Source organism: Saccostrea echinata, unplaced genomic scaffold (genome assembly GCF_033153115.1).
Source record: "Saccostrea echinata isolate AGI-Se365-2 ecotype Australia unplaced genomic scaffold, CSIRO_AGI_Sech_v1 ptg000009l, whole genome shotgun sequence".
NCBI classification, from domain to species: Eukaryota; Metazoa; Mollusca; class Bivalvia; order Ostreida; family Ostreidae; genus Saccostrea; species Saccostrea echinata.
Genome location: NW_026889758.1, coordinates 22,611,076 through 22,638,776, shown reverse-complemented (window position 1 = coordinate 22,638,776; position 27,701 = coordinate 22,611,076). Strand labels below are relative to the sequence as shown.

At 33.0% G+C, this 27,701-nt stretch overlaps 1 protein-coding gene across 1 annotated transcript; it reads left to right on the top strand.

The window, feature by feature from the left end:
* Window positions 1-1,435: 1,435 nt before the first annotated feature.
* LOC133182050 (probable methyltransferase TARBP1) lies at window positions 1,436-27,696 on the top strand. Its single transcript, XM_061316759.1, has 25 exons — window positions 1,436-2,431; window positions 2,917-2,986; window positions 3,261-3,409; window positions 3,577-3,730; window positions 5,079-5,214; window positions 7,099-7,195; window positions 7,308-7,509; window positions 7,692-7,937; window positions 8,953-9,050; window positions 9,130-9,267; window positions 11,572-11,741; window positions 11,952-12,141; window positions 12,453-12,638; window positions 13,139-13,296; window positions 16,591-16,662; window positions 17,148-17,379; window positions 17,723-17,872; window positions 18,177-18,260; window positions 18,511-18,698; window positions 20,133-20,214; window positions 22,592-22,748; window positions 25,151-25,330; window positions 25,419-25,543; window positions 26,587-26,723; window positions 27,178-27,696. The coding sequence occupies exons 1-25, from the start codon at window positions 1,463-1,465 to the stop codon at window positions 27,350-27,352; spliced, it is 4,545 nt and encodes a 1,514-aa protein (XP_061172743.1). The 5' UTR covers window positions 1,436-1,462; the 3' UTR covers window positions 27,353-27,696.
* Window positions 27,697-27,701: the final 5 nt, after the last annotated feature.

Below are 27,701 nucleotides of genomic sequence, written 5' to 3'. Positions count from 1 at the left end.
CTCTAGTGGTAATTAAAGTTTTGTAAAGAAGGTTTTCTGGCTTTGAAGAAGATTTTCAACATAAGACCTGATATCACAATCACAGGCACTCAATGTTTCTGTAATAAAAGTTTACCCTATAGTATAACCATAGTATAAAAATAACACAAGGTAACTCCAAACTCCATGGCATACTCCTTCTTGAGAATTGCAGTCATGATCATTTTCGCTTTCTGGGGAAACACAGTGGAAAAGTGTCTCTTGCCATTTAAATCTGCAAAACCATATATATATATATATATATATATATATATATATATATATATATATATATATATATATATATATATATATATATATATATATATATATGGCCTGCTTGTCTTTATTATCTCTTATCTCTTTCCTGCTTAAATGTGTTAAAATATGTGGAAAAAATCATTTGACACAGTTTATGTAGAAAAGAGATAATAAAGGCAAGCATGCCATATATGGATTTGCAGATGAATTACTGTAGAAGAAAATGGTAGGAGACACTTGTCTTTGTGTTTTCTCTGAAAGTGAAAATGACCAAAATTTTTGGGAGGGAGTACACCATGTAATTTGGAGTTATTATTATACTATGGGGAAAGCTTTTACAATTATTACAGAAACAAGTGCCTGTGATGAAAACCAATGGAATCTTTACATGAGGCAGTTCAGGGAGATGATATTATACAAGTCATTTCTATTTATACACAGTTAAAATATTTTAATTTTTTTAAATTAGCAATTATTTAACAGACTTGATTCATTTTCACTCAACTGGCAGCAAATTAGGACTGATTGTGACTTTAAAGTGTGCAAGACATGCCAGGGGATTGGATTGGATATCTCAGATTTTTTTATTACCGGTATGTGAAATAAATTCATGTGTCATGACCTTCTGATTCCCTGCCTGTGAAAAGAAATAAATTGAGTCTGGTAAATAATTGCTAATAGAACAAATCAAACATTTTGACCTATGAATAGTAAAGACCTGTAGAACACCCTCCTCCTTATCTGCTTCATGTATAGATTCCACTGGTGGGATTCCAGTCTGGGGAAGTGGAACAAAAATATTGCTTGACCAGTTTGTAGATTTCATTTCCAATTTCCTCTGTTCTTGCACATTAGTCTATATACATATATATAATAGAACTTGCTTCATGAGCAACACTTCACCTGCTCACTGTTCTTAGTATCATTGTATGATTCTGATAACATTATAAGCATTTTGTTGCTCATTCATCTTAAAGGGGGAAAATCAAAATCATAATAAAAAATGCAATGTCAAATAATGCAAGATTTATGAAGATAATACAATTTTCTTTGTTCAAATTAATTCTAGTGGAAGCTGAAAAACACTGATTACAATAAAAAAAAACAATTCTGGTATATTTATTTTCCTTAATCTATGTAAAATAAAAGTTTCTCATTTTTATGATCAGATTATGAAATTAAAATGGACTTCATGACAGTGAAGGACATAGCTGCAGAGGCTGTTAATTCTATAAAACTCATAGAACAGTTGGTCAAGCGGGTTAAGACAGAAAAGGACAACAAAACAGATCCAGAATTCTGTGATCTCTTGTATTTACTAGAGGGCATCATCTCAACAGAACAAGATGTGGGCACTGATTGCATTCATAAAGTTTTAGATGAGGTGTGCCTCCCACTCCTGTTTAAGATCCACCCCTCATTTGACAGTAATGTAGAGAATGTGGCTCTGCTGACCTCAGTTAGCTCCCTTTGTGGAGCATGCCTGCTGAAGGCTGAGGAGACAAGAGTGGTAGATTTGATTGAGCAGTGCTTAGGGATTTTGACATCTTACAGTCAGGGTGCTGATTGGAAAAGTGAAGATGGAGAGTTCATGGACATCTACTGCTGTGTGTCAGTTTTACAGCATGTGTTTAAACCGAGGGGAAACAAATTCTCATCTTCTATACAGAAGAAACTCCTGCAGTCATATATCAATGTCGTTCAGTCTATAAAGTGTATGCAGGACAATTTACTCATAAACATGGCCTTAAATTGCCTGAAGAACATGATGAATATATGTGTCAATGAAAATTTTGATAAACTTTCAGCTGTTTGGGAATTAATTTGCAAAGAATTTGCTGAAGGGAATGAAAAGCCATACATTTTACTTTGTGGTATGGCTAGCCATTTCTTTCCTGTGGTCAATGACAATGTAGTTTTTGATCTAAAATGTAAGGATGACTTCTGGAGAATAGTTCAGCAAGGAGTAAGTCGAAAAGTGCCCTCCTCCCGGAAACAAACCATGTACCTTTTGAAGAGGGTGACAGATATGTGTCATTCATGTAATGTTGGTGTTCAAAGTGAAACCTTATTCCACTGGAAACCAAAAGACAACTTACTGGAGGTTTGGGAGGACTACATACTAATTCTAGAAACCTTGGAGGAAAAGCAGGTAAGTTTAGTTTGTTTTGAAAATGATAAGCAGGTTTACTGTACATTGTTATCATATTCCTGGAAGCAATTGGATTATATAGATTCCTAAATAAACATGAGAAATTCAAAAACACAAGAAGCTCCACTTACAAAATAAAATTGCTCACTTTTATACAAATTTATATTGCTGAACTATATTTATAAAGTCTTGATCAATAGTCCTCTTGCAAATTCTTGTTCTCTTGATTTGATATCTATGAGTCATTTTGTGATATTAAGTACTTGAGTAAAATAAGGAATTTAAATTTTATAGGCAAACTATTTCGCTTAGAAATTAATTTTGAAAAAAAGAGAACTTTTCAATATGCTGTATTTTCATGTACCTCAGCTTTTAATTTTAAATGTAGCAACATGACTCAAGTACTTTTAGTAATAATTTCATTAACTTTTCTTGGTATACGTGTATGTCAGATATTTGATGTAAATTGATTTTCTCTCTTGAAGGTTCACATCATTAAGCCGGTGCTTCCAAGATTATCTAAACTCATAAAAGCAACACAGATTGATCAAAATGGTATGTTTAGGAGCTTTCTTTTAGTAACATACAGTTAAACTTCAGTATCTCGAATACTGATATCTTGAATACCGGGTACCATGGATATGTCAAACTGATCTGGAAATCCCAACCACTTATTCTTTATGTATTTTTCCCTCAATATCTCGAATCCTCATATATCTTGAAGTTTTTTTCTCAGTCCCATTGAGTTCAAGATAATGAGGTTTGACTGTATTTTTCACCAGTAAATACTTGAACAAATGTTAAAGATGTATATTCATGTCTATTACAGGTCAAGGAGTATTACATTCATCCTGGCTAACAGCCATTTTCAGGAGACTTCTGATGCATGAAAATATCTTTATTTTGAGATATACTGTGGACATTATTCTAAAATTAGACTTCCAGTGTTGTCCAATGCTCAAGCAATGTCAAGAAAAGGTAATAGTTGTTATGACTGAAGTTGTTTGAAGAATTGGAAGTAAAGCAATAGAGCACTAAAAGTTCATTTTTTTCTGAGGCCCATTCAAGGACGATAGCATTTCTAATCTCTCATAAAATGATGAGATATTTATACAACATAAACTTACAAAACATTTTGTTTTTAGTACCTTTGTGAAGATTTCTTGCTGTCTTTACAAGAACCAAAATTGTTCATCAGAAAAGAGGGGGCACCTGCAGGATCCAGTCTCACTTGTAGTGAGGCACTCGCAGGGTTCTTCCAAAACTGCTGGCATGTCTTGGACAATCCATCCACACAAAGTAAGTCTAGATGTGTTCATGAAATTGGTGTTATTTCAGCTATAATACCTAAATTGCAATTATGAATATTGAAAACAAAGAACGAGGGCGCTTTTGATTGGCATTCGGCAGGAATCTGGGCGCACTTGAAAAGTGAAAATTTCATTGATCTGTCACATGAAGTTTTAGCATTCTTTTGATGTATCGGGTTCCTGTGAAATAGGAAAGGGAAATATTTTACCGATATTGTATTTTGATTTGCTAAAAAAGAACTTGAAAGTTGGCTAGATGAGTCATTTGGTACAAAATGTTACATTTTTAAACACATTTTTCTAAAAATTTGCTATATCTGGGTCATCTCTCCATGATTTTGAAACTTTATTTGTGTGCATTTTAATTCAAAGAAACTAACAAACATTTGTAAAAAATGGAGAGAAGACCCAGAGACGATAAAAAATGAACTTTTCCCAAAAAATTCCCAATGTGTAAATGCGGTGCTTCATTTTCGCTTTAAAAACATTGAAGTGTGTATAGCAGTGATAGTTCAGTAGTAAGCGTTACCCGTCCAGTGCAATGAAAAAGAAATATTTTTAGGTTCGATCCTCACATGGAGCGTTAATGTTTTTTTTTTTTTTTAGTAAAAACAATCAATACTTTTGTCAGTTTAATTTTTGAACTGATTTATTTTCAAATAGATAAATTCTGGTTCTGTTTCACCGAAAGCGAAAGCAATTCTTCCAACCTACTGATACTTTAATATCTACAAGTATGTACTTGTAATTGCATTTAACTATACCCTATATGTGTTTATTATTTATGTGAAGCGTTACTAAGTTTTAGATGTAGTAATTATTAAGATAAGCGGACTGATATATTAACATTTGGCAAAGTATTTCAAACTAAATGTAAAATTTTCCCATGTGCGTAACTTTGTAAAGTATGTCCAGCTGTGGTCAACAGACCAAATCGTAGACATTTAAACTATGAATGTTTCGTACGTATTATTCCTGCAGATCACACGCCAAACACGCCCATCTTCTTTTTAAGAAATTTTTCTACAAATATTTCTACACATCTTCATATTTTGATTCAATATCTGGAGTTAAGATGAACATTTGATTACATTTAATATGAATTTAATGTTAGTTTACAGTATAGAAAATATGTACCGGTAATCCAATTGAGCTTTTTGTAAATTTGATATAAATAAACAGGAGCAATAACTATATTTATGTATTGAATAAAAAGTATTCTTAAAAACTGCCATTGCATTGACATTGTTGAGGCAACTCATTTTAGGTTAGACATGTACAGGTATTATTTATTTCAGTGTTACCGGTACTTAATCTCCACTTTTACTCTTTTTCAGCATCTTTCTTTAGAAGAATCTTGACAACAATTGTAGAAAACACATGGAGTCCTGTGCCCCTATTATTGATTTTTGAGGCTCTGTCAAAAACTCCAGCTATTCCTATCTTAGATTCAGCTGGACTTCAAGATCTCAAGTAATTATATTTCTCTGTTCAATTCAGAAACCTTTTTTTGTCCAGAGTCTTTGTACAAAGAAAAATTAATGTGTTTTATATTTTATTTTTATTCCCTGTTTCAAGTCTTAGTCTCAGGAAATACCATTTCTCGTTTCAGGGTGACACTGTACACCTCATTCTTAATGTTTATGATCATTGAATTAAATGAAAGGGTTCACATTGATATATGATGTCGAAGGTCAAGGTCACTACAATTAGCAAAATTTATGCAATAGAACAGTTTTTAACATTAGCATACATAGCGTTGATTTTCAGAGAGAAATGAAGATGGACATTTGTGGATCACTAAAACAAAGTTTGTCAGAAAGTCATGTTGTCAGAAAGTGATTTTCATGATTTGTTTCAAAAAAACTGAAATTTTTAGGGTAATTAATATTTTTATGGAAATAATCCTCATTGCTCATTCTATTCAAAGGAAAGATAATTACTTAATTTAGTTTAAAGGCTATTCATCAAATTTCAAGGTCTATCAAAACTGATTTTTTGCTCACCTGAGCCGAAGGCTTACCGGGTAAATGAAGTTTTCTGATCAAAATTTGTCTGTTGTCTGTTATTGTCATTGTTGTTGTAAACTTTTCACATTTTCATCTTCTTCTCCAGAACCTATGGGCCAGTTTCAACCAAACTGCACATAGTATTATTGGGTGAGGGGAGTCAAATTTATTCAAATGAAGGGCCATACTCTTTTCCAAGGGGAGATAATTTAGAAATAGTGAAAATTCTTCTTCAGAAGAAGCACAGGGCCAGAAAAGATGAAACTTATGTGAAAGCTTCCTGACATAGAGTAGATTCAAATTTGTTAAATCTATGACCCCCTGGGATAGGGTGGGTCCACAATGGGTGATCAAAGTTTTTCTTGGAATACATGTATATGCTAAAAATCTAAATGTGTTCTTCTCAAGAACATCAAAGCCATGATTTGTCATTCATATGGAAGCTTTCTCAGGTAATTTAGATTCAAGTTTGTTCAAATCATGACCCCTATGGGTAGGGTGGGGCCACAAAGAAGGATCACAGTTTTACATAGGAATATACATTGTATAAGAAAAATCTTTAAAATCTTCTGAAAGACAGCAAATCCATAATTTGTCATAATCATATGGAGGCTTTCTTAGGTAGTGTAGATTTAAGTTTGTTCAAATCATGACCCCAGGGGGTAGGGTGAGGCCACAATGGGTGATGAAAGTGATACATAGGAATACATGTATATCAGAAAAATCTCCAAAATCTTCTTCTCAAGAACAGCAAAGTCATGATTTGTCTATTTTTTATGGAAGTATTCTCAGGTATTGTAGATTCAATTTTGTTGAAATCATGACCCCCAGGGGTAAGATGGAGCCACGATGGGCAATAAATTTTTACATAGGAATATATGGGAAAAATCTTAAAAAATCTTCTCAAAAACAGTAAACCCATGTTTAGTCATATGTATACATGTATGGATGCATCCTCAGGTAATGTAGATTAAAGTTTGTTCAAATCTTGACCCCCCTGATATAAGGTTGGGTCATAATATGTGGTCAAAGTTTTAGATAAGAATATATAGGGAAAAAAAATCTGCTATTGAAGAACAGAAGGGCCAAAGTTACTCAGATGAGCATTGTGGCCCATGGACCCTTTGTTACATAAATTTTTTGTAGTAACTAGTTTATTCTTAATTTTATAAATTTCCTCAACTTCATTTTCTCCTTGCATTAAGTCTTTGAATATTTTTATATTGCATAGAAGCTACATGTGCTGCATTTATTTTTCACTGTCATTAGTACAGTACCTTGATTCTATATTTAACTTGCCATGCCTTTTGATATTAAAGAAAAAAATGTTTCAATAATTTTTTAATAGAAATGGTGTAAGCAGTGAAACAAGAACCTGGGACAGTTTTACCAGAGGGGCCATGCTGTGCTTCTGTGGGCAGATTCTCCTGAATCTTATAAACATTGTAAGTCACTCATTGTCAAAAGTTCATGCACAGACCTGAATTTAAAAGTTAAAGTATGTACTTTGGAAAAAAACAAAAATGGTGTTTCATGTTTTTATTCCTTCATTTTCAGGAAAAAGTACTGCCTCTTGAATTTTTTTTCACCCTCACCATGTTTACCAGAAGTGAAAGTCTATGTAGAGGAACATGTTTTTGGAAGGAGGTTTCTGATTGGCTGAAGACCGTTACAAATCTGGGACTCAGGAATTGGACTGCAGATGACATCAAATCATGCATCAAGAATCAAACTGTAAAATTCCTGACCATCAGAGATGGTTTGTTTCTCAAGATATTCAATTGAGTATCTGAATACCTTTTTCTTACACTTCTAACGGAAATGAAGGAATCAATAGTTTATTAATTTGTTCCATATTCTCGTTATTCAGTTACATGTAAATGAACATTTCAAAAAGAAATTTACATAAACATTATTTAATATTATCTCATTTTATTACAGACAATGTTAGTGTGACAGATGAAGCAGATGTTTTGATGACGATTCGCCTGATACTTTTATCTGTGGATGCAGATATTCTCCCACTGAAAACCTCTGAGCAGGAGATATATTCCCTGACACATACATTACAATCACTGATTAAGATCATCAATGATTTTCCTACTCATCCCTACATGTCATCAATCAAGGTGGAAAAAGCACTAAAACTAATGGTGGGCCTTATGGCAGAAGTTGGAGATTCCGAAGGTAAAGAACTCAAATAATAAAAGATAGGTACACTAAAACATGGTTACAGCAAGCATGCTTATAAAGAATACATGCTTACAGAAAAAAGTGATTTTCTTTCTTTAACGACGACAGACCTAATTCATTTCTTCAATAGATTTTTTATTCAAATTTTAATATGAGGTAAAGTGACTTTTGGTGAGTTAAAATCAATAAAAAATCATATGGTCATCGATGTAGATTTTTAATGGGGAGCGTTTCAAAAGTTGGCAATGGAAATCGATAATTACTATAGGAAGTAATGGGAAATTGCCAGTGGAGGGTATAAGAATGATCATTGAAAAAATTCTGCAATAGAATTTTTATTCATATTAAAGGACAACGTTAACAAGACAATTTACCAGCAAATTATGTAAAAAAAAAAAAAATAAATGGGTCATCGGCTTAGATTTTTCAGGGAGGCATGTCAAACTAAGGTGTAGGGCACATTTTAGTGGAAATTTTCAATGAAAATACCTTGGCCAAATAAATCATTTATTTATTAAATCAACAAATGAATATAAATAAAAATATTTACAATATTTTTGAATTGAGAGGAAACATTTGAATATCTTTAAAAGAATTAAGAATGTATATTTTTCTATTTTTTTCAATACAGGATTCAAGGCATATGCGCAGTTTTCTGCGCAGTGGCGCAAAATTTCGAATTAGGTCCGTTGGCCTTAAAATTATAATTTTAAGATGTATTACGAAGTTATCTGATGTAACAAATTATGTTTATAATGAATCAAAGTTTTCCTTCCATGGTACTTGGCTATAAACATGTTTTACTGTAAACCATTATTTTAGGATTTGCCTGATTACCCTTTACCTCAGTAAATCTGTTGTGACAGAAATGGGGATCAGTATCCTTAGATTACTGGTGTGTCAACTAGTGATTTTGATTTATAGGTTGATACGAACCACTAAAGTACCTGCTTTTAAAAATTTGTGGGTTTTTTTTCTCCATTACATGTAAGTGCTGTATAATTTTCAGAAGATGAAGTCAGCCAATTTATTAAGACCTTCATGGATACAGCAGCCGTATCAGGAACCTTATTTATACAGCAGCAGCTCACAGAGGGATGGAAACAAGTAAGTATTGATATCTGCCAAAAATGATATAAAGATGTCTAATTGTGGAATAAATGTTTTTTGAAATATTTTTTTTTAGATGAGTGATCTCCCTTCAATGAACCTTTGTTGTGATGCACTGTCATTGGTTATGAGCAAGTCATGTTATGCTGATGTTGGAAAAGCAATGAAACAATTGTCAATGAGATGCTTTCATTTTCTGCGTACTTTAAAACAGGTAAGGAGAAACTGAAAAACTTTTGTCTCATAAGATTCATACATGTGATAAGTACTGGCTGTACACAAAATGTCTAATATTTTTTACCCCATTTAAGGATATGGTGAGACACAAAAATTCAAGGGAAATGAAAATTTTTCCCTTATTCTCAATTGTTTACAGGAAGAATTTTGTCAGTAGAAAAAAAGAAAATAACATGAACCAACTTTCTGTAGTAATGGCACATTAAAATTCAAAAATCTATTCATAATTAATTTTCCTCAGCTTGACCTAAAGATTGCCCAGTCTAACACAGAGTCAGACAGATGATTTAGTTTCATGAGAAAAATGCTGACTGACTGGAGTCAGAGACTCTTACATTACAATGGTCAGTCAATTCAAAATTCCACATTCAAATTCAACATTGCTAAAGCTCATTCTAAAAAGAAGTTGGTTACAATAAGTAATATTCTACTTGATATACTACAAGTATAGACTCTTTTGGTGGTGAATATGGTTTGATATTCAAAAGAAAAATATCATTGTTGACCGAAGTCAAACCAACATTTATTTATCAATATTTTGTATTTTTTATGCCCCTCCCCCCCCTCGAAGAAGGGAGAGCATATTGCTTTGCTGCTGTCTGTCGGCCAGTTTGTCTTTCTATCGGTCCACCAACAGTTTCCTTCATTTTCTTCGCAGAGATTGCACGTACTGAAATGAAATTTGGTATACAGATTTATCATAAGAATATATTGGTCAAATTCTGTTTTGGGTACAATCGATCAATTTTTGACAAAGTAATGCCCCTTGGACTTTGAAAAATTCCCATTATTTGCAGTTTCTGTTCATTTTCTTCGCAGAGGTTGCACATACTGAAATGAAATTTGGTATACAGATTTATTGTAAAAATATCTAGGTCAAGTTCTGTTTTGGGTACGATCAAGCAATTTTTGGCAGAATTATGCCCTTTATACTTTGAAAAATTCCAATGGGGGGGGGGGGGAGCATAAGTGTTTCACAAACATCTCTTGTTGATTGTTTTTCCTCGATATACATGTATAAGTATTTATGCTGTGCACTTACATATACCTGTTTGGTAACTTCTTTCATATGTATGAATCATGAATCAGTTGAAAGTTATGGATAATTTTTATGCTCCCTTGAAAAAAGGGGGCATATTGTTTTGAACCTAATGTTTCTTCCATCAGTTGATAGACCAGGGGTGTAGCTTGACTTAAAATTCTAGTGAGGCAAAACTATTGTGGCCGGGTGTCTGGGGGCCGGTCCAGGGCGGAGCCCTTGTGGTGGGGGGGGGGCAAAGACCCCAGACGGAAAATGAATTTGGGAGTTAAGAATGTAAAAATCATACTTGTCCTTGACAGAAATTTCGTAATTTTACCGGTTTCATTATTAAAGACTTCAGCATGCATATGATACTTCATATTTCAAAAGTATTTAGTAGATAGAATAAAGATGTTTATTCAAACTTCTAACATTTTTATTTTTTCCACATACACTGTAAACTACTTTAAAAGAGCCCAATCTCATGAATTTTGATCCCGAACATATTGATATGAAAGTACAACATTTTATAGATTTGTAATTAATTAGTTTTTAAAACAAATCAAATATTTTCTGCAATGTATTATTAATGTATGGGAAGGCTGTGGTGCTGAAAAAATCTAGTGAGGCAGTTGCCTCATTGCCACAATGAATGCTACGTCGCTGTAGAAAAAGTGTTGTCAGCTCAATATCTTGAGAACCATTTGTTTAACAGACATCAAACTTTGTACACTGATTTCCCCTAAGGAGTAGATGACCTCTATTTGTTTTAGTTCACAAGGTCAAAAGGTCAAGGGTCAAACTGGACATACACATACAAAGATATTAACCTCTCAATATCTTGAGAAACATTTACTTGACAGACATCAAACTGGGTACCCTTTAAAAATTACCTCCGATATTGAGGTCTGATAAAGATCTAAATTTCAAATTATGTCTGCCCCTGACCAGAAGGTTACCCATTTTTTTTTACTATCATTACAGACATTCTAAGTTTAAGGCTGACTTTTTTTTTTAATATTGCCACATGGAAGGGGGGAGCATTATGTTTTTAAAACATTTCTTGTTTTTCTATAATTCAGTATCTCTAATTCATAGAATTAGTATTGGTACTGTTAGACTAGAAAAAAAACCCTTTAGGAGTAAAGTGTTTGCTGTCTTCCCTTCAAAGAATATTTTGACGTGTAAAATGTAGTGCAGTTAAAATAGGCATAAAAGATTTTTTTTTAACTACATGTATATTCTTGCTTTCAACAACAGGACAGTGTAGAACAGCAGATTATCCGACTGGGGGCGAGTATGATTTTGGGAACCATTGCCCAGCATGTCACAGATCAGAAGCTACTGAGACATTTACTCACACAGATCCAATCTGCATCTTCATTTATTCCCTCCACATTTGTAAAGCCCCACTCTGATACTTGTATTAGGTAAAACTTTATTTTACTATGCAAAACAGAATTCATAGGTTGATTTTGCTAATTGAAAATTCCTAGAATATAGCTAATGCTTGTGATAAATGAAATTATTTTATGCATTAATTTTTTAGAATTCTTTTTTTTCCACTCTTAGTATTTATAGCCCCAGTGGCTCATGCACAGGTACTTGATGTAATATTTATTATTCTTGATCATCTATAGCCAAAAGGAATGGGGAAGAATGGCGTCAGATTTCATGACTAGCCAATGGAAAACTGTCCTTTTCCTCTTAAAGAATTCAAAGTCATGTGACTCCTTTGTCACCATGGATAAATGTTTGGAATATTTGTCAGTCAGTTCAGGGGATGCCACAATTATCATCTTCAGGTGTATCAAGCTTTTATTACCAATGGTATGTCCTCACTCCTTCATTTTCAGATGCTCTATAAACTGAAATTTTGCAGTAATTTTAGTAATTTCCTAACAGAGAATTGCAAAAATGAAATTCTTGCAAAGTAAGAATGCCAAATGGGGAAAAATTTCCTACCAGTTATGGCTGAAGATGGAAATTTCTTATGGGAAATACAATTATTAATCAATTTTGGGGTTACCTTCTCATGGCATTAGGGCAGTTCTTTGTAATATTTATTGTCACTATCATTGCGTACATGTAAGAATAATAAAGCAGTGATTTTTCTGATGTGATCTCTTACTGTATTTCAGAAGGTAGATGATGGAAAACTAGACACAGTTGTGGAGGTGCTTAAAGTGTCATGGGCTTATCTAAAGGAACATCAAGGAAAGGGGACCAGTTACTGGCACTATTTAGAGGCTTATACAGAAATGGCCTTCCAGAAACCTCTGACCACACAATCTAGGGACTCTCCTGTTACACATAAGCTTTTACAAGTACACAAACTTTGGTTCTATTAAAGGGATAAAGACACAGATTTTAAGTTTACATCCTTGAATTGATCCAAGTTCATAATTACAGTTGGCAAGAGTGTTTTAGTGGATATAAAAGCATATTTCAATATCATACCTTTTTGTAATCTGAAATTTTAAAAAAAAAACAATTTTAAAATTTTCTTGTAAGTTCAACTCATTAAACTAAAGTTATGTTTCAAATAAAAAGAAATATTGAACATTCTAAACAAACTGGCAGTGCAAGTATGTCTATGTCCCTTTAACATATAAGATAATCACATAATTTTGATTGTGAATTCTGAAATTTAGTTTGTAAAATATAAGAAACCTGTTTGAATTTAGGCTATTATCACAAATTTTTTAAATACTTTGATATTCAATGTACACATATTCGTGGATGTGTTACTTTAGGGATATTTGGATTTTTTTTAAGCTGAAACAGACAAGCTTGTATTTTTACCTAAGATGTTGATTTTTATTAGATTGCTAATGACCTTTTGGAGATTGGTGAAGAGAAAAGTGGGGTAGTAAATGTGTTGTTGAATCGTCTGATCATAGATTGCCCCATTCCAATGGAGAATTTCCTACCAGTCATTGTCCAGTGCTGTATGTTTGGCCCTGTCTACAAAAAACAGGATAAGTAAGTCATTGAAACTAGGGACACAATAGAATTTCAGTTGAATATATGGAAAAGTTAATGTATCAAAATTTCAATTTTGTATAATTTTTAGCTCACCTGAGCCAAAGGCTCAAGTGAGCTGATCTGATAGAAGTGTTCAGCATCTGTAATCTGTAGACATTCACATTCTTGACTTCTTCTCAAGAACCACTGGACCATTTTCAACCAAACTTGATAAAAAGCATCCTTGGGTATTCAAGTTTGCTCTAATGAAGGGTCACACCCTTTTTCAAGGAGAGATAATTAAGAATTAATGAAAATTTATAGGCATCTTTTTAAATCTTCTTCTCAAGAACCACTTGCCCAGAATAGATGAAACTGACGTGAAAGCTTCATTACTCAGTGAAAATTTCAAGTTTGATTGAATCATGACCCTGGGGGTAAGATGGGCCACAATAGAAGATCATTACTTTACCTAGGAATAAAAAATGTTCTCAAGAACAGTGAGGCTCTTAAGTCATATTTATATGGAAGCATCCTTAGGTAATGTAGTTTAATTGAGTTTGTTCAAATTATGGCTCCTGGGGTCCATAGTTGCCAACTCACCCGATTTTGTCGGGTTACACCCGATTTTTCGACCCTTAACCCGATTATTTTTTATGACACGGCGGGTCATGCTTTTCACTCGATTTTTGCCGAACAACCCGAAAATCTCCCGATTTCCGGATTTGGATTTGGTTCCTAAATTAGGTTGCACTTTAAACTTCCAGTTATAACCCAAGCTTGGAGCGCCGATGGCTATGTTCAGTAGGCCGTGTGTACCAGTAAATTATCAGTGCAGGTTTAAACAATTACCAGAGAATTGTTTTGACAAATCAAAGTTTGAAGTCAGTTTAAAATGGCTTCCGATAGAACGAGCTGGTTATCAGGACCAGCAGGAACAAATTGAACCAAGAAAAAGAGAAACGATATTTATGTACATATCAAGGAATCTTGGAAAACAACTTTCATTAGATAAAATAAAGTGTTCCGAGATAGTGTAGGCATAACTGTACATTGAATAGCACTTGTTCATTAAATTAATTCATGAGAGGAAAAATCACTTCAAAACCAAATTTGAATACAAATTTAGCACAAATTTCCATGTGCTTCAAATCAGCAATGCAGATTTTGAAAAAACTTTCCTTTAACTGTAAAAAAAAATGCACACTTAATTCAGGTCAATACTGAATAATGAAACCTTCAATGCTCTTTTTTAACATGTAAATTTAATCAATATGTATTAAATTTTTCTCATTGCAAGTTAAAGTCTCTTTTTAATAAAATAATTCTCAATACACAAATGCTTAGATAAATATATTTTATATATATATATATATATATATATATATATATATATATATATATATATATATATATATATATATATAAATATATATCAAGTTTAATCATGGTAAATGTGTCGTGAATGTCGTTACGCGTTATGACCAGATTTTTTACTTTCCAAATCTGGTCATGACCAGATTTTTACATGTTGGAGGTTGGCAAGTATGCTGGGGTCACAATGCACAATCAAATTTTTACGTAGGAATATATAGGGAAAAATCTTTTAAAAATCTTGCCAAGAACAAGAAAGCCATGATATGTCATATTGATATGGAAACATTTTCAGGTTGTGAAGTTCAACTGTTTTTGTTCAAATCATATACACAGTAGTATATAGGGAAAAAATCTGCTGATGAAGAACAGCTTGGCCTTAGTGACTCAGATTAACATTGTGGCCCATGGGCCTTTTGTTAAATTTGTCAAGTAAATCATTATACCATTGGGATCTGGCAAAATATGTTTTTTTTAACATAAAAAAATTGTCCCCTGTTACATGTATGCTCAGATTTGCATTGTGGCCCATGGGCCCCTTGTTACATTTGTCAAGTAAATCATTATACCATTGGGATCTGAGGTTTGAGACATAGAATCTAGAACATTTGTACAAAAATGTGAACTACAGCTTAAAACAACTCATTAGAACTAAAAAAACACAAAGTATTAAAAACAGTTTTTACATTACACAGCAGATAGTGTAAATCCATTTGTCCCTTGGGAGTAATGAGTGGACATGCATCCAGTTAAAGATTAATTAATGAGTTCAGTGTGGGAAGCTGTTAGGGCATCTCTGATCAAGCAGGTCTTATCTATATCTCCTGGGAATTGGGAAGAAAGAAATAAAGATATCTGTTGTCTAAGTCTCTTAATTGTAATTTATGTCTGTCAGAATACATAGTTACTGGAACCAGCCTTTTATTTTTAAAATGAGTTTGATATAAAGGTATTAAGATCAATTTGATTTTGTATAATTAATTATGATAATTTTTTTTCAACAATCAATTTGCAGAGTGTCATGTCTCACAAAGATGACAGATAGTTGCAACTATTTTTTCAATGTAATAAAAAACACTGTAATTATTAGTATTGATGTTTTATTAGGCTGCACCTTAGTTTCATTCATTAAAAAAAAATATAATGAGTAATTAAATTTTCACTCTAAATGTTTAAGCAAATTGTGAACACCTCTCACATCTAGAAAACATTCGTGATTTGGTACCTTCTCGGAAAAACCCAGCGGGGGGGGGGGTATTTGTCCCTTTTGGACAGTTCTAGTTATATTTTCAACAGTGAAATACTTTAATTTATTTACTGAATAAAAGTAATATTCTGACACAGTGTGAAAGGATATCAAAATGGTATTCTCACAGTGTGAGAATATGAGAAATGCTGCAAAACTTATGATTTAATTTCCTTCGATCCCTTCACAAACTTAAGAGTGTTTTTAAAAAAATTCCTGGCCAGTTGTAAGATAGAGTTAATGAGCCATCCTGACAGAAACTAATAGTTACTGCCAAATTTTTTCCAAATATGTCCTTAAAAATCCATGTTTACAACGTTTTTTTCAATCTCACAATCACTTAGCCGCTCCACTATGATGTCACAGCCTATGACACTTTCTTACGAAAAGACAGAGGCAAAGGGAATATCTAAGAAAATGTAATAACAGAAAATTCAATGTTTTTTAGATGAATATGGAATTTATTTCATGAGTGGGACAGGATTTTTTTATATTTTCACAAGTGCGAAGCATGAGTGAAAATATTAAAAAAGTTGTCCCACTCGTGAAATAAATTCCATATTCATCTACAAAACATTGAATATCCTCTATTTAGATGATTTAACTTTTACAATGCAATATACAGTGTTTCATGATCCCAGATCTGTTGTTGCTCTAAATAATAATTATGTTTTTTTTTTCTTGAATTGTAGACAGTTGATTGACGTGTTTAGCTACATATCATCTTTAGGATCCAAATTATCAATCAATCAGCTCCAACCTTGGTAAGACTGCAGAAAATTGGAGGAGACTCAGCTTCTTATAATTAAGTCATTAGGCTTTATGCTTATTGTGTACTTATTTCAGAAGCATATTTAATAATTGACATCCTTTTGTATATATATTGATCTATCAGGAAACAGATATAAGAATGAAACAAGTTTTAAATCACTGTAAATCAAACAGTTATCAAGCAAAGGCTTGATAAACTTCAGACTTGATACACTGTTTTCCCTCAGAGAGTAGATTTGAGGTTTGAAGGTCAACGGTCAAGGGTCTACAGAAAGATACTGACCTCTCAAAACTCTGAATTAATTTACCCTAACTATTAGAAAACTCTTTTTTCACTATCATTACACACTCTAAATTGAAGGTCAACCCTTTTAATTTTGCCACAATATTGGGGTGAAAAGAGGCGGAGTATCTGTTGCTAAAACATTTCTTGTTATATTTATGTCTTCATTGCCAGTATCCTCTGATTTCTTTTTAGGTTTCCCAAGAATCTGATGGTAAAAGTCAGACTTGTGGAATTCCTGTGTCATTTAGATCCCCAGAATTCCCTTCATTATAGCTTTGGAAACTTCCTCCTGTCAGGTATATGTAAGAAGTACCAAGAAATGGTGACAATATCCAGTGGGAACACTTACAGCAACTCTTTGCCACATCGTCAGAAAAACAGATTGATGCAGTGTGTATTGCTCTTGGAGCCATTTATTTCACAGGTTAGGCATCAAATTCAGATAATTAGGGTAGGATGAATAAATTGAAGATTGATGAATATGCTAGCAATTTAATACATGTACAACATATCAATATGTTTAGTGAAAAATCAATCCAGAGGGTGTATGTAGTTTATATACACTGTATATACTTTTAATTAAAGACACAATATATGCAAATTTGAGTAGAGGGTATGTCGTTCCATCTTCATACCAGGTATTTTGTCTTTACTTATCAGTGATGAGTAAAAGATGAGGATGATGGATGTTCCAAAGTTTACTTGTTTGAGAGAATAAACCGGTACCAGTATATATAGAGTAAAATTGATGGATATTTTCATTTCAGACAGAAAGTGACAAAATATTTTCCCTGCTGCTGGACTTTTTTGGTGAAGAGATGCAGCCTTCTGTAAGACATTATCAGGAGTGGGCGTGCATGCGTCTTATTGGTCGATTTCCAAACCTTGTTTCAAATCTATGGTCAGCATTTAGTGTGGTATGTTACTTGTTTCATTTTGCCAAGTGTACGTAATACCCAAAAAACAGTCATTTACAAAATTACTATTAGTAAAACACCACACAACCATGCAAATTATAGGGAAGAAAGCACTGCAGATATTCTTATTTTCTTTTCTTTTTTTTATTTTTTGCATGTTATTATTCTTGTGTACATGGCTGTCATATTCTTTTGCAGAGAAAATTAATAATACAATTATTGTTATATGTATTAATTTATAATTACCATGGTCATGTTCATTATAAGCATATTTTCTTACCATTAACAAATGGCAATATTTCAGATTCAAAAGAAGAGTACACCAGGTCTCTCCTCACTAATGTTAATCACTTCTCACATTGGACCTCTGCAAACCACAGAGTCTCAGGTTGATTTCTTTTCATTTACGGAACTATCATTTTATATTCAAACTCTTTAGCAGTTTAAATAAATTTGTCAGTGAAATAATTACCGGTACATGAATGGATGAAAGCTGGTTTTAGTTGTTTACCAGATTACACACATACTGTAAAGTAAAATAAAGGTAAGTCTTTCCTGTCAGGTGTTTACGGTGATTTTCTGACTATAAAAATCTGCATTCCTTAATCCTAACTAAATCCTAATTACCTTATTTACAGGAGAAGTTTTATGACACTGCAATATCACAGATTTTGTCTCTCTGTTTGGCCCACCACTTCCAAACCCGGATCCACGCCCTGGCCGTCTTGTCTCTGTTATGGGACCAGTGTAAGAGACTCAATCTCCAAGGAGTCATTAATCGACACAGCATTATTCAAGTCTGCTTTCTCCAACTTGCTGAAGACAAGTATGAAATTCTATGACACGTTTAGCTTATGAACCAGTGAAAACACTTAAATGTGTATTAAATTTCTATAAACTTTTTCATATATTTTAAATATTTTTTAATACTATCAAAATTCAGTTTCTTTGTTTCCTGTTAAGTTAAATATTTAAAAAATAAAGTTTGTGTTTTTGTGAATGTTGCAGGATAACCTCTGAGATCAAAAATGTTGTTTGAAATATAAAAGCGGAGGTGTTAGCTGAGGCTTTTATATTTCAAACAACGTTTTGAGGAGGTATCCTGCATCATTCACATCAACACGAACTATACTTCTATTCTACTAACAGCTCTTAAATATGGCTGATTGTTTGTTCTTTAGAGAAACAAATTGAATCACCATGTCACAATTAGGCTGTTCCATTTAACACCAGAGGGTCAATTTGTTTGTTTACTTGTAAATTGATTGCCATGGAATACAGATGATTTGAACTTTTGTTGGATTAAAAATATCATTTAATTATTTATGAATTTGTTTGTAACATGTATTGATTAATATTTATAAATGCAAAATATCAAATTCAGTTGTCTATTTTGTTGCTTTATCAGTAAAATCAAAGATGTAAATGTTGTAGGGAGATTCTTCGAACAGCCCCATTTATAGCTTTAAACACCAATATTTATCTGCTGTTTTAGGCAATACAAACTGTTTAGATTGTGGAAGACAACACATCGATATGGTCTAAATAAGTATTAGAATCTAAAGTCAAATATTCATTTCAACTGTACAGGTTTGATATGTGTTAATGTAGGAAAATCAGAATGAGATATTCAATTTCTGCCAGCAAAGTTGAAACTGGCATTGACCTTTAAACTCAATAAATCATGTTTTGGGTGACCTACTCTGCTTCTCATCCTTACCTCTTATGCAAATCAGTCAGGATGAAATTGTTTTTAACACTGCCATTGAGTTGACCTTTCACCTTGTACCTGATAAAGGAATTAATACAAAAACATTTCCATGTAGTAAAGATTCCAGTTTCTCTAAGCCATGGCCCCTGGGATAGGATAGAGTGACAAAAGGATCAGAGTTTGTCATAGGAATATGAACCTTAAAATCTTCTTCAGAAGAATAAAAAGGCTACATTTAGCCATATAAGCAGATTTCCATGCCCATGTAGTGTAGATTTGAGTTTGGTGAAGTCACCGCACCTGAGGCAAGGGTTGTCCACAATAGGGGATCAACTTTTTGCATGGGAATTTTAAAGGAAAACTCTTTAAGAGTCTCCTTCTCAAAAACAGCAGGGTAAAGGTTACTTAGGTAGCCCATGGGTCTCTTGTTTGTTTATAAGGACTGATTGCAACAATCATGATTTTATTTTATCTAAGTCTTTCAATATAGTGCTATTACATGTACATGTATCTTGAGCAGTTTCTAAAACTTTGTTAATTTGTATACAGTAATACAGCAAAGAATGTGAAGAAGTTGCTGGAGAACTATTTTTTGGCCAACCTTGACATCCACAGAGACTACAGCGTGGAGGTTAGACTCTTCTTGAAAATATTTGTTTAATGTAACATGAATGTAGGAACAGCAATTTCATCTGTTACTAGCATGTACATGTAAGATAGATTTTGGCACTGAACAATAGTGGAATTTCCTACCTTACATCATGTGAGCTATTATTATGCTTCGATCCTGTCAGTTTGTCTCTATATAATCAATACCCAACTATTATCGCATAGCTTTCAAAGGATTTATATAGCGTAAGCATACTATGCCAAAACAGTGCACGGCTTCATTTTCTAAGGAAAATCCGACATCACCCACACCGGGGATCGAACTCATGACCCCGAGATTGTCAGTCCGACGTGCTACCGATTTAGCCACAGACACCGTTATCTACACCACTGTATTATAATGTATATAAACTTAGTTTCAAATGTTGACACTTAAAAAAAAAATAAACGAAATATTTTTTTTCTAAAATAGTTTTTGCAACTTTTTCCCTCAACTCAACTAAAATTCTTTAAAAATATTTGTACATTATACCTAATTGCATGAAACATTCAAAATAAAAAAAAAAGATTATGATGTACACGAAGCACAGCATGATGTCATAATAGGGTGTACAAACATGTTTGTAAGAGGTGATGAATCATTGCAAATGGAGAAAATATTGTCGTTTTTATACAACAATCAGCATAATATTAACAATAGTGTTGTGCTTTGCATGCACTATGCCTAAATAGTAGTCAGGGTTTGACTCGTCTCCGGCTCGTGCACCATGTGTCAAACCCTGACTACCATTAAGGCATAGTGCATGCAAAGCACAACACTATTATATAAATAAAACTTCACACAAGTTATCTTGCACTTTTTTAGATGGCAATAGTGATCCCCAAGGTTGGAATCTTATGTAGGTTGATATCTATCCTACGTATTAATGATTCTTATAATGTTAAAATTTTATTAAATACTGTATACAAAAATTAGTGCATATGTACATGTACATCTTTTTACTATTATACTCAATCACAAATAAGTTTGTTAAGTATTTTTATCAATTGTACTTAAATAAAGTCATATTTTGGGAGTGTTCCAGATTTATTACTTGAACTACACCATAAAATATGCCCAAAATATGAAACCCACTACAATATTATTTGAACATATAGTATCAAACTGAGAAAAAATATTGAACTTAAGATCTATATTTCTGTCATTGAAATGAACACTTTTATATGCTGACATTAAACAAAAGATTCAAGTGAGGTTTTCTGATTCCTTGTTGTCTGTGATTTGTCTGTTAAATTTTCTCATTTTTGACTTCTCCTCCAGAATCAGTGATCAAATTTCATCCCAATTTGCCACAAAGCAATCTTGGGTAGAGAGAAATTAAGTTTGTATAAATAAAGCACATCCTCTTTCAAGGGAGGTAATTAGGAAATAGGGGGGAGGGTAAATTTAAGACTGTTTTCAAAAACTACTGGATAAGGAAATATAAAATGTGTTCACATCATGGCTTTCCAGTGTAGGGTGGGGCCATAGTGAAGGATAAATATTTTACTACAAATATTTGAAAATACAGAAAAATCTTTTTAAAAAACATCATCTCAAGAACAGCAGGGCCATGAATAGTCATATTTATATGAATTTAAAGCATCCTCAGATAGTGAAGATTAAAGCTTGGACATATTTAGGCTCCTGGATTTAGGGGATTAAAGTTTTAATAGGAATGTATAGAAAGAAATCTTCTCTTATAGAATATTCAGGCCATAGCTACATGTATTAAAATTCATGCATTCTTAGATTCAACTTTATTGAAATCATGGTCCCCTGGGGTAGGGTGGGGCCACAATAGGGGATCAGAGTTTTACATGTGAATAAATTCCAACATTCTTAGGTAGCACAGATTAAAGTTTACTAAAATCATGGCTCTCAGGGTTTGGAGGGGCCACAGGAAGGGATAAAAGTTTAACATGGGAATAAACATTTAAAAAATCTTTAAATCTTCTCAAGATGAGCAGGGCCATGATCAGTCTAATTAATATGCAACCATCCTCAAGTAATTCACTGCAGTTCAAGTTCAAAAAATGTTCTTTTCCAAAACCAGCAAGACCATATTATTCATACTGATATTCAGAATCCCCATGTCGTATGGATTCAAGTTTTGTTATGCCATGCATCCTTGGGGCTAGGATGGGGCCACAATATAAGATCAACATTTTCTAGATAACTATGGAGGGAAATTATCTGATAAAAACATTATAAAAACAATCTCCTGAAGGACACAAGGGCCAAGTTGACTTGGGTGAGTGTTGTGGACCCTGAGCCTCTTGTTTAAACTCAAATAGCTTGAAAGATGAATTTGGTGGAAAATCTCCCATTCACGTTGATAATACTGTTATATTTTTAGACTCTTTTCCACACAATGCCTCGTCTGAGCTTGCTGTTTGACGATGAATGGATTTCTCCCCAGTACTTTAATATGTATCCCAAAACCTCCTACATACCATTAACAAATCCAGACTCCACACTTGCAAAGTGCAAGGAGGGGGCTCAATCCTCAAAAGGTTAGAACTGGTCAAATATTTCTCTGTTTCTGAACACATTGTAATCTTACAAGCACACATTCATATTTTAGTCAAGCAATATAGGATGAAAATGTATTCTGGTTGAATATTTTTGTAAGAATACCTTTGTCATGACTGCTAAATGTTATTGCATTTGCCCAATTCAAGATTTATCTCTGAGCAAAAAAAAAAAGGATTCAATAATGTTCTTTTTTTTTTCCTTGTGTATATTATATGAATATTTGCATGTAATCATGGGTAACAATTGAAGTTCTCATCCAGAGAAAACTCTTGGCACCCAAGGCATCAGTCAATGAGTTGATAGGCAATGAAAATGTCACCCACAATTTTATTCAGTACTCTTGATAACTAAAGCTATAGATACATGTGTATTTTATTACAATGAATGTCAAAAACATTACTATACATTCACTTTTTTTCATTATTTTCTTTCACAACATGTTATGAGACAGAATAAGTCACTGAACTCTTAAAATACTCATAAAGTTATGCTCAAAACTATGAAAAATTGTTAGTGCACGAACATCACCCATGATAATTTTTGGATTTTATGCATTGCTATATAATGCATGACTGTCTTCCATGAGGCAATTAGAGGGTAATAATATGTTTCTCGACCAATCAGATTCAAGTTTTTTTTAATATATTCGATCAGTGCATATTATCTATTCAAGATATATTACTAAAGTCAGGTACTCTTCACACAATTGTTCCGAAGAAAATAGTTCCATTCATGATCAGTAGATAAAACATTACAACAAATATTAAGAATAATCATGTATATTTAATACGTTAAAGAAAACAAAATTAACGTTAAAAGATTTTCAGAAAATCACTTTTTCCCCAGAAAAGCAAATAAAAAGTTTTCATATTCCTACGCTCGCTGCCTCCTCAGTCTTTTTCACGAAAATATATAGGTCACACTTCGATTGATAATGATAAATCTTTTCACCAATTATATAACTGTCATGATTATTGTTCGTCAATTGCCGTATATTTTCTTTTGAGTGAGAATATTAATCATAAACTGTGTGTGTGTGTGGTTTTTTTTTTTCTCTCTTTTTTTAAATAACGGAATGGTTATTATGTGGTTAAACACCTGCAATCGTAACTTCTCGGCAAAGCAACGTGATTTGCCGTGATTTGCCGAGCTCGTCTGAAAGGATCTTCGCACGTGTGTAAACCTAGTCTATTTGGTCTTGCAAGCACAGGTATGTGCACCGTTCGTTAGTGACGCTTAGATCATGTAGACTGGATATCAGTATTTGCTACGGACATGAAGAAGAACTATACACCAGTTTCATAACAAGTGCAGGTTTTTTACTCAAGCCCTAGACTGGGCTAGAGGGGCTGAGTCACCTAAAACAATGCTAGATCATTGATCTACTCAGTTTAAAAACACGAAAATATACTATTTTTGTAAATAAAAACATTTCTAGAAACAAAAATGAAGTTTATCTTCAAAACGTCTCTATATTCAAAATCTATATAAAGTGTTAAATGTCGGATTTTATCAGTTTATTCTATGACGAAGGAGTGATGCTCCACAGCCGCAACCGATCTCGCGCTTTCCTTTGCGTTTAACAACGGCCGTCAATGCATCTCTAGACAAGTTCATTGATTACTCTTGTTGACCCATCTTTTACATCTGCCTATACTTTGAGTGATAGTACTTTGATAGCACAAAATTAAAAAATAAATTAAAAAATCTATCCTTGATAGATCTATAGTTTTGCTATTTAAAAAAAATGGGCTATCTTTGATCTTTGCTTGGACTTGTTTCGAATTTTTACAGAAGATTCTATCATTGGAAAGTTAGATGGTACACATGTAGCACAGGCCCATAGTACGCGGGATTTTTTCGGAGCCCCCCCCCCCTTCACTTTGAAAACGTTGCTACAGTCCTGTAACATGCTATTTGGATTAAATATTCCTGAAAATGAGTGAACTGTTAAATACATCTTCAAAATTATACGGTTAATTATATTTACTAGTCTATGTTCTATGTGAAATTAAAACTATTTCTATAGGCATCTGCAACGTTGTGATAATAAAAGTCACTAATCGCATGTAACGTTATATACATGTATGTACATGCAGTTTCCTTAGTACATGCATATCTTATTCAACAAAAGATGTTGAAACTCAGTAGCCTAAATATTATGTCATTTTAGGTTATTTATGGCCATTGTTTAGTTGACTTTCTACAGCTTGAGTATCTCTGACGTTTTATCAGTAAATAGTTTTTTTTAAATTAGAAATCATCTGAGCACAATGAAAATTCGAATAAATTAAAAGTCGAATATCTTGGATATGGGATAACCCATATCTATTCTTGTTATGAAGTATAATATATATTGTATATTTATTTTAATTTGAAGTCCAAAATGACAGTGAACCTGAGGGAACAATAGGAGATATCCAGAAGAAGATTATGCCATGGCGACTGATGAACCCTGACGATGTGAACATAGAAGAAATGGAAAATCCCAAACATCGTCGCAGATCTGAAGGACTGATCTTGGTCACATCACTGATTGACAAGGTGCCTAACCTCGGAGGTTAGTTCATATTAATGAAAGAGATACATAATCTCCGCAGATTTAGCTAGCTGTGATTTCTGAGATCATACAGATTTTTTTTTTACAGGACTTTGCAGAACCAGTGAAATTTTTGGAGTGTCAGAGTTTGTTTTAAATAAGCTTGCCTATGTGGAGGATAAGGTTTTTCAGACTCTTAGTGTCACAGCTCATAAATGGCTTCCTATCAGAGAGGTTAGTGTATTATTCACTTTATAACTTGATTTGAATTTTGAGATATGACACTCTTTGTATTGTACTAAATACTGTGATGTCAGTAATTTTGGTGGGGATTCTTCACAATTTTGGTTTTCATAAAATATGCAATTTCATTGATAGGTAAATTCATGGTCACCTACCTTGTCCTATTCTAAAATTATGCATAAAATTTGCAGTTTATTGATCACTTAACTTCATATGCTCAGCCACAAAACAACCAAAATTGTGTTCAACAGAAAATATTTACATTCCACAAGTGATGATTCAATGCTTAAATGATGAAACCACAGTACCAATTTCATTGTTATGATTACAGTAAAACTTTGTTATAGTGAAGTCTTGAATTGGAGACTTGCGAATTTATTTAGCTACAGTTAAACTTCGGTATCTCGAAGAGATATCTCGAATACCATGGATATTTCTAAGTGATTGGGAAGTCCTCACCAAGTATTTCTGAAGTATTTTACCCTCAATATTTCGAACCCTTGGATATCTCGAAGTTTTTCTCTGTCCCATCAAGTTCGAGATAACGAGGTTTGACTGTACATGTATATCCATAATTCATTATATCCATAAAACAAATTTGTTAAAGTATATATATATAGCAAATTCGCAATGTTTTCTGATGAATTTCAAATAAAAACACTTATTAAAAAAATAATTTCAGATCAAGATTTTTGAAATTGAGATTTTTGAAAAATTGTTACAAAAGATGTAAATTCTGTTATTTTCTACCTTGTATGGGACACAAAATCAGTTCGCTATATTTGTAAATTTGCTATAACAGAGTTTGTTGTAACTGTTAGAATTTTACAAAAAAACTGTCAAAAATTTTGCCAGGGATTTGAAAAAACCTTCACTATATTCATAAATTTGTTATATCCATGTTTGTACTAAATGAGTTTTACTGTAATTAAAAAACATTTGTAAAAACTGCAACCAGTAGTGTGACTTTTATTTTCCATACCATTACAGAAAATGAACTAAATGTCTGAGCAAAATAATGTTTTCTGTTGTAGGTTTTCTATGCCCATCTTCCAGAATATTTTCAACAGAAAAAATCACAGGGATACACCTTGGTCGGGGTGGAGCAAACAGCTAACAGTGTGTCACTAAACGACTTCAAGTTCCCTGCCAAAACACTTCTACTTTTAGGGTATTGTGCAGTTTTGTTTATTTATGATTTATTTTTTGATTCTCCAGGGAGAAAACATTTTTAAATTGCTCCCAAAGTGGAGTTCTCAAATATCCAATTGTTAAGTAGCTTTCTGTTTGTCCATGAACAATTTTTAGGTCACCTGAGTGACTCAGGTGAACCTACGGTGCAGGAAACTAACTTTGTTACAACATCAATGCTGATTTTTTTTAATCTTTTGCTTGCTGATTTGAATGCTTCGTTTGCTTGCCAATTTAATGTTACTAATGCTAGTTATTCTGATCCTTATCCTTTGCCGTTTCAACACTAAGTCAATCAACCAGAATTAGTAGAAAAAGAAGGTTAAAAGTCCAAGTGAAAATATTTTAGACTAACTATATATACAAGTAAAACCACATATGGTCAAGAATATTCATGACATTAAATTATTCAACTAACTATTAATTTCCTTTAGAAATGAGAAGGAGGGAATTCCTGCTGACTTGATTAGCTTGTTGGATGTTTGTGTGGAAATTCCACAACAAGGAGTGATACGATCCCTAAATGTCCATGTCAGTGGAGCTATTTTGGTGTGGGAGTACAGAAGACAGCACATGATTAAGGACAAAATCTCTGCCTCAAGCAGCTAGTGCAGAACAAAAAGTTCAAAAAAAAAAAAAGAGTTCTATGGTCTGCAAGAAGTTTAAAAAATTGAACATTTGAGAGTAACAGGAAAGGCTTTAAACAGCAGAATTTAATGACCTTTGTCCCAAGATATACATGTATACCTAGGATGTGATAGAGTTATGTGTCCTGGAAAAAATATCTATCTGGCTCATGCTAATATCATTAAATTAAGTAAAATATCAAAAAAGGTTGATTTGCATAGAAAGGAAAGAATGTGATGTAATTTTAACAGTGCCATAACCAGCATTCTAAATGTGTTATCTTTGATGAAATGTTAGTCTAATGTACATATTTTAGTGTTTTTTATTTAAA

What these genes read in the sequence shown, in the direction of transcription:
- LOC133182050 (XM_061316759.1), top strand. Translation starts at nt 1,463, where the DNA reads ATGGACTTCATGACAGTGAAGGACATAGCTGCAGAGGCTGTTAATTCT. An exon ending in GGACAATCCATCCACACAAA is followed by an intron (nt 3,731 to 5,078) that starts GTAAGTCTAGAT and finishes ACTCTTTTTCAG; the next exon opens with CATCTTTCTTTAGAAGAATC. An exon ending in TCAAGCTTTTATTACCAATG is followed by an intron (nt 12,142 to 12,452) that starts GTATGTCCTCAC and finishes ACTGTATTTCAG; the next exon opens with AAGGTAGATGATGGAAAACT.